General features: G+C 31.5%; 2 protein-coding genes across 2 annotated transcripts; one reads left to right on the top strand and one right to left on the bottom strand.

Moving 5' to 3' along the window:
• Positions 1 to 3,670: 3,670 nt before the first annotated feature.
• LOC119830065 (40S ribosomal protein S23) lies at positions 3,671 to 6,432 on the bottom strand. Its single transcript, XM_038352904.1, has 5 exons — positions 6,322 to 6,432; positions 5,814 to 5,973; positions 5,066 to 5,264; positions 4,170 to 4,259; positions 3,671 to 3,742 (listed from the first exon to the last, which is right to left on the bottom strand). The coding sequence occupies exons 1-4, from the start codon at positions 6,323 to 6,325 to the stop codon at positions 4,191 to 4,193; spliced, it is 432 nt and encodes a 143-aa protein (XP_038208832.1). The 5' UTR covers positions 6,326 to 6,432; the 3' UTR covers positions 3,671 to 3,742; positions 4,170 to 4,190.
• A 915-nt stretch (positions 6,433 to 7,347) lies between these two features.
• LOC119830119 (DNA-directed RNA polymerase II subunit RPB9) lies at positions 7,348 to 7,929 on the top strand. The gene has a single exon (XM_038352982.1). It carries the CDS (start codon positions 7,491 to 7,493, stop codon positions 7,869 to 7,871), a length of 381 nt encoding a protein of 126 aa, XP_038208910.1. The 5' UTR covers positions 7,348 to 7,490; the 3' UTR covers positions 7,872 to 7,929.
• Positions 7,930 to 8,442: the final 513 nt, after the last annotated feature.

Here is an 8,442-nt window from a genome sequence, read left to right as displayed (position 1 = left end):
AGGGGGGGAAGAGGGGGGTGATGATGAAGTATCTTGCCTTACATTCATGTATGTGAGGAAATTATGCATTTTGATATTACTTAGAGCTAGCTACTCTTTTCGAAATTGTTTATATTTTAAAATAAGTTTTTTTTCATATTTTGTCATGAATTTAAGTCCTTCATTATCTCACTATTTCACTGTTAAATAAGTTGACTATTAACTTAGTGTTTATTTAATTTGTTTCTAATAATAAAAATAGATGGGGCACGAGCGAGAGCTGGTCGGTGCCGGCGTCCCCCCTCCCGCCGCGCGCGCCGCCGCCGCACCCCGCGGACTAACACACGCACCGCAACCCACTACACCACATTGCACTGCACGGAGCGACACTTCGACACACTACACAAAACTACGCCAGACATTCGGACACTACAACACACTGGATAACGTTCCATCTAGCTAGCTGTCTCTTACTTGTCGAACCGACACTTTCAACTGTCACATCGTTGGATTCGGCTAGATGGATCACTCAACATAGCCTTACGTTTATTAAACAGGCAGATAAAGCTATCATGAACTAGTCAGACTTATAGAAAAAAATCAATTTAAAAATAAACAATTAATTACACTATAATTCACTTCTGGATATTGTTTATAACATGAATGGCAAATAATTTAGTCGATTGTCATAAGATTGACGATAAAAATATAAAAAACTGACTTCTGACGGACCGTAGGCGTAGTTGGCGCCATGTTGGAATTTACGCGCGTAATTATTTATGAAAGAAAAAACAATGTCTAATGTGTAAGTGAAGTTAGCTACGTTTACATTTTTTTATTTGAAAATTGCGATCGAAGAATGGAAAAGAAGAATGTTACATGGCGTAATCGCACAGCGTTATACAACATTTTCCATCGTAAATGCAAATCAAAAGTGTAGGATTATTTCTCAAAAATTGTAACACATTGCGAAATCTAAACTAGTATATCTAACTACTTCATTTGAAAGAAAATACGGTCAGTTTTTGTATAACCGATACAAAAAAAAACTGCAGGTATATATTGAATGGCGCTAAAGATGATTTTTTTGATAATGAAACTTAGAGAAGATGTTCGGGGGGTGAATAGAGTATTTGAATACGTTATGCGTTGGCTTTTGAGACGAGGAACGTATACGCTTTTAATGAAAAAGATTGAATTATTGCGTAGATTAGGTATAGGGTAGAGGGGGATATTGAAAATAACTAGAATTCATTTACTATCAGATTTAATCTTTTAAATTAGCGCCATCTGTGGGGCGCACTCGAAAAACAAAACTGCAGAGTGAACACCTGTTTTTTTACACATATTAATCTTTCTTATTGGGATATTTATATACTGAAATTATTTAAAAACTGTTATATAGAAATCACAATCATTGTATATTATTTTTCTACTCTTTCACTATTTATTGCAAATGACACTGCAAGTTTATTGATTAATTGAGACTTTTTTTAAGACTAAAAATCTCTTGATTCTGTCACTTCTCTTTTTTCTTTCCTCTATCGTTAGAGTTAAGAAGACTTGTGGTGGAAATGGTTCGAGTTCTAGAGGTTTTCAATGTTTCTCGCATAAAATTAATTTGTTAAATAGTGCGCGACTGTATTTCAATAAAGTGTAAGCGAATTTACGCGAAGATTTTGTAAATATTTGTATTGAAAATGAACATTTATTTATATTTGTAAAGCGCGGATCGGCTTGTTAATGTAATATATAACTAATTACGTGTGCGCGTGACTATCAATGATTCTATTTAGCTAATTAATTGTTAAAGATATTTCAATTGTGATTAATTCGTAACGATACTTGATTTTTTTGAAAATACTATTGAAATTCTTATTTGCTCTTTTAACAATTGTTTTTTTTATGGAAATGTACAAATTATTTCTTTATTAAGTTATACGATATAAAGATTAAAATAGAATACATGAAATACGATTATCAGTGCATTGGTCACAAATTCACTCGCTATGCGCAAATTAACATGCAGTTGATAAGCACAAATAGAAAGGAAGAAAAAAAAACTTCTCTCTTTCAAATAGCACGTAAGACCGACTGTGGATTATATATAAATGAGAAAATGTAAATATGTCGTGTAATATATTGTTAAGAATGCAATACTTATATTAATAATGTATATGTTTAAAGTTTTATTTACAAGTCTTCATTTTGCGTAGCCTGAATGGTTGTGCTTATTCATGAATTTCAAAGAAAGTATGTCTGAAGTCACTTAGTAATTATCTGTCTACAGGATAGTTTGCTTCTGTAATTTATTACTATTTATTTTTTCAAAATTAGCTTTTTGTGTGTACAGTTTAAATATTACTTAAAAACCATTTATGATGTAAAATATCTTAATAATTCGATTTGAATGTTAATTTACAAGTTAATTGACAGGTAACAATTTTTTCTACAATTCAAAATGGATATTTTTGGTATTTTTATATCTTGTTTATGAGTAAGCACATAACTTGCTATAGTTATTATGTTTAAGTATCAATTTTCAATGTATATTGCGTTCGACCAAATGTATAGTGTACAATTTTAAGTTAATTATAAATATTTAGAATACTTTCATGAAATGCTCCAAGGCAAGTTTATTTTTATCGAATGTTGTGAATCGAAATTAGAATCACCATTGAAATTATTACTGCGAAAAGAAAATGGATAAATGGTTTCTTATAAATGCGTTGAATTTTACTTCAAAATACAATTTTTTTAAAGTCTCTTTTATTTGTTAGTTTTCACTATTACGTATGTAGTGGAACGTACTAACAAAACATGTAGAAATTAATTTATTTAACAACTTGTGCTGGGCGATCGAGGTTGAAAAAGGTTTTCTTTTTTTATTTAAAGTAAAATCGATATTACGTATTAAGAATATCAACTGTTACAAGTCGCCTTCTAGTCGCATTTGCACGTGCAAAGTTTTACATTAATGTAATACATTTGTAATTTGTTTATTTTGTATATTTTATGTAATTATCGCTGTAATTATGATGTTTACGTGTATTGTAATAAATGCGAATATAATTTTATGAAGTCTTTTATTTGGTGATCCTGCATACTTGTGTATTATAATGAAATTTAAAATTACGGCCCATTATGAATATGCAAAAATCGTAACACGAATACCGCACGTATATTATGTAGTATGTATCAGGGAAATATTATTTTTCATTAATAATTTAACAACTAAATAAATCAAGTATTGGTAGGTAACATAAAAAATTGTCGTTACCCCTTTTAACGCTTAGTCTAATAATTTTTATGTTAAAAATGTGAAGCCACAAAACACAGCCGTGTTTTGAAGTGTATAGTAATACCAGCGGACAATTAACTCTTAAATGCACGACTTTCTCATTTATGGATTTCAATCACTAATTTGTGTGGCGCTAACAACTTGATGTATACTTTATAATAAATCAATGAATGCAATAGATAAAATCCAAAAAAATTTACTCTATATTTGACTGGTTGTCGTATATTTTTTTCCTCTAATAATATAAAGTGAACTAGTGGGATAGACTTATGAACTGTCAATGTAGTTCATTGCCCACGCTAAAATCACATATTTATTAAAGGGTGCAGTAGATTCAGAGGAAGGTGTAAATGAATACACATCTAAGGTTCTGTAGAAATAAAACACGAATTGGTCGTACACAGCTTTATTGCGTACTTGATTTTATCATTTTAAAAAATTTACACTTAGAGCGACGCTGCACTGGAACAATAGAAAAAGTTATGTTATGACAAGAAATTAAAGAATTACTCATTTGAAGTTAATTTAATCAATCAGTAGATATATAACGTCATGGCATTCAGTAGTAGCAAATATAGATAACATCATGTTAAAATTTAATAAAGTATTTCAGTATTTTATTCAACATTATGATTACTTGAATATTTTCTTACTATTCTGAGATTGAAAGAAATGTTCAAGTAGATAAGAGTGTCCCTGCATTGCATTGAGTAATAGAAAAACTTTGTTAGGAAAGTGTACTTAAAGCTATACACAAAACTGACAAATACATATTGTGTCACTTTTTATAAATGAATATATAATAACTTAGTGCATATTTTAAATTATAATTTTGTATACAGTTATAGTGAATGTCAATAACACAAAAATAAATCAACTTCATACACACCTTATCACAATGTAAGATGACCTACGACCTAGGCCTTTCCTTCTTCTCTTTGTACAGAGCCAGCAACGAAACATTGGCCACCTTCACTACCTGAAAGTACAAGGGATTTAGCGCTGAAAGATTTATCACAAATAATAATAATAAACTTAGTTATTGATAAACTCAGTACATTGCGATGCATCATGGCATTCAGAGTAGCAAATACTCCAAAATCATAAGCGAATCATCATGCACCTGACTAAGATATCAATTTTGTTTACAATAACAAAAAAATGATTGAACTTGTGAGATAACATAAATAAGTAATTAAGCACCTTTTCGCTCAGCCTTGGTATGCATTCATACATATTATTTATACAAAAACCTGTTTTACACTACTAAAAATGAAAAGTATGGAAAGTGGGTGTAATTAAAAATTACTTAATTATAAAAGCAATCTAAAAAAGTATCATTTTCTGAGAAATATTTTAATAATCAATCTGGTATCTAATCTATAAATGTAAGACTTGTAAGGCTTATATTTCTATGAACTTTTCTATTTGATTTAAATATTTGAACTAATGAACAACTATTTATAAAATATACTCAAAGTTAATTAACCTAATGTTTTCAGTTTTTTGAACAGTTATCTATATAGACATGTATTAACAAATAATTTCAACAAAGTTGGACTTGTTCACAGTATCCCATTCTTTCTCATTTATAAATAATTTTAGGAAAACCACATTGATACAATTTTAATTGAGGAAACGCAAAATATCCTCTACTTAAAAGTTCATATGAGGAAGAATATGTAATGGTAACAATTAAATACTATAATAAATATAGATTCCAAGGAATAGATATCCTCACATTTCTTAAATTAATTTTAAGATTAATTAAATATACTTCTTTACCTTGAATCGAACTCCGGGAATATCACCAACAGCGTGACCTTTACGACCGAAACCTGCTACTAATACTTCGTCGTTCTCCTCAATGTGGTTGAGACAACCGTCACGAGGTACGAATGCTGTGACTTTCTTGCCGTTTTTGATCAGCTGTACTCTGACACACTTGCGGATAGCAGAGTTGGGCTGTTTAGCTTCAACACCTCTGCAATTTCAAAAACTTAATATAAATTTCTACATAACACACAGAAATGCAGTCTGAGTCTGAAAATATAACGACTTTAATATCTAGTAAGCGTCATGTAAATGTATTTTGTACTTCATAGCTTCAGAAACATCAAATTTATGTTGTGTTATTGAAAAATGTACAAATCTCACGCAATATTAATTAAGCATTAATTGCAAAGGACATACATTATACAGACACGCTATACACACACAACAGTTATATATCAATGAAAGTTTTTAACGGTAACGACAGTAAACAGCACGCTCTCGCAAGTTCGTTGACCTACATGTGTCCAGCTTCTTATACCGCACTACACGTATCTGCACTCGACGCCTAGAAGCCGCCACTCGCAGTATTATCCTGTGATTGTAGCTACAACACATTCACAGGAATAATACCACGCGCGGAGACATCCTTACACCATTGATACGACGCACACACTGTTTTCTCGCGACACTATCTGGTATCACTTGTATCACTTCACTTTTTACGTCTATAACACACACTTGCATCACTGATACTTACACTTTCTCCAGAACGATGCCTTTAGCGTGAGAGGCACCTCCGAAGGGATTGGCCTTCCACCTTGTACCCATGTGGGCTTTTTTGAACTCCTTGTCAGCCCATCGTTGCTCACGACGATGGTTCACGTGCTTACGCGCCGTGCGTATACCACGGGGTTTGCCTGAAATTCAAAATCACCGGCTCTAACCAATGTTTTCAACCACCGCAAAAATCAACACAAACCACTTTCGGGACTTCGTAATGCATCGAAAATACTTAATTATACCTCTAAATAATCGTAGAGTTTACGAGATTCAAATGGATTAAATAATGCACCACGAGAAAAACATGTCTGCGCCATGGCCGACACCTAGGCATGCAGATATTTTGGAAATACATCATTTATTTAACTCAAATCTAATAGAACTTTCACTTCTGCATCGCGGGATTTCTTTTCACACTTATTAACACAACTTAAAACAATAATAACATAGAAACTACTATAATTTGGCGCAAAACTACCGCTTACCCATTTGGATAGCGCGACACCAATCGGCTACGGATAGGAAAAGAAATAAGGTTCCGCCAACCACAACGACCTGAGAATCATGGCTACCAACTGAAGAAAAAAAAGGAAAATGTTACCACATACAAATTTAGACATAACAATATTTACTACGTACCTAGGTTATATGATTCTATTTTTCAATAAAATTAGCAAATAGTAAATTATAATACGATAATTATGTGATTAAAAAATATTTTAGGAATTGTTCAGCTTTTACAAAGGTCTAGATTGCACAGGTACATTCATCTAATTTTAAAATATATTTTAGCAGCTGATAGCTGGTAAAAAAAGCGATATATTTTTTTTATTTAACCTCTATCTTATCTTAATCTTATATCTTTAAACGAGCAATTCTTGTTTATATATATATAATTGAAATCTCGGAATCGGCTAAAACGATTTTCATGAAATTTAGTATATAGGGAGTTTCGGGGGCGATAAATGGATCTAGCTAGGAATATTTTTTAGAAAATCTTTTGTGACATCTATTGGCGAATAATAATACTATAAATGTGAAAGTTTGTGAGGATGGATGCATATGTATGTGTGCGTCTGTTACTATTTCACGCAAAAGCTACTGAACCGATTGCAATGAAATTTGCTTCGTAGACAACTGAAATAACACATAGTCACTTTTTATACCGATATTCCTACGGGATACGGACTTACGCGGTTTCAACCACGGGTCACAGCTAGTGGGATTATTTCGTTATTAAAAAAATTGTTTCTAACTAGGTACCTTTAAATTTTCCATCATATTATCTGACCCGGCAAACGCTGTTCCACTTTACTTTTATCATTTAATTGTATGAAAAATAGATGTTGGCCGAATATCAGATCTACTCGATAAGCTCACAAAATTTCATGAGAATCTCTTTCATTTTATACACAAACATTTTTACCTATCTGTAATTTTTATCACCAAACAATAATTTAATCATAATCTGTTTAGAAAAAACAAATATATGACATTTACCAACTGTCAAAAACTGGCTAACTTGGAATTGACAATCTACCACAACACAGTTTACAAAAATCGTAAATTTATACTAGTGGGATTGAAAACTTATATTATCATATAGAATATTCATTATTACTTCATTTTTCGTACTTAAAGTACTAATTATAAAATGACCTTAAATCTCGGAAGAAAAGACGGCGGCCCGGGATACGTTGGTATTCAGTTCTGTCAAGAATGCAATAACATGCTTTACCCGCGCGAGGATAAAAACAACAAAGTCTTGCTATACGCTTGTAGAAATTGCGATTACAAACAACTAGCGGATTCTAACTGTGTGTACGTAAACAAAATTATGCACGAAGTAGATGAATTGACTCACATAAATCCGGATGTCGTTAGTGACCCAACGCTACCCCGTACGAAGGACCATACGTGTCCAAAATGTAATCACAGAGAAGCTGTGTTTTTCCAAGGACAAACAAGACGAGCCGAAGAGGAGATGAGGCTTTATTATGTATGTACAAGTTGCAAACATAGATGGACTGAGTGAATATTATTTATGGTTATATTTTTAGTGATTTAAAGTAAAATAAAGTTTAAGTATAATATTTTGATATTTTATTTAATCTTGTGTGGTTGAAATTTGTTGACTGTGTACTGTTTTTAACCAAATCTAACTGATTCCAAAAGTTAACCAATTATGCATTTAAAATTAATGTCTTTTTATTTATGAGCCTTCAATTTTTTTCAAATTCAGCCGAAGAAACTTGCTAGAGTCAGAAAAAGGAATGAAATCTAGGACCACCAATTTTTTAATATTATATGCCCAAAGTAATGGCCAAGTAAAATTCATGGTCACACATAATCAATTTACATACTCAAAAAATATTATTCTCCTATAGTTAGTTGCGTAAAAATATCATTCCTGACTTTTAATAGCATTGTAATTTCAATCAAAATTATTTAAAAAAATTTAATTTTAAAATAAAGTTTCTTTTTGCCATCTGTAACAGATTTAGATGGGGCTTTTTTTATAGGTAAAATAATTTGTGAGGTAGGTTCATATATAATACTATCCATATAACTTCTCCGAATTTAATTTGCTGAATTAAGTAAGCTAT

The sequence above is a fragment of the Zerene cesonia genome, chromosome 11 (assembly GCF_012273895.1).
Source record: "Zerene cesonia ecotype Mississippi chromosome 11, Zerene_cesonia_1.1, whole genome shotgun sequence".
NCBI classification, from domain to species: Eukaryota; Metazoa; Arthropoda; class Insecta; order Lepidoptera; family Pieridae; genus Zerene; species Zerene cesonia.
Note: the sequence above shows the minus strand (reverse complement) of the source record. Positions and strands in the feature narration are given on the sequence as shown.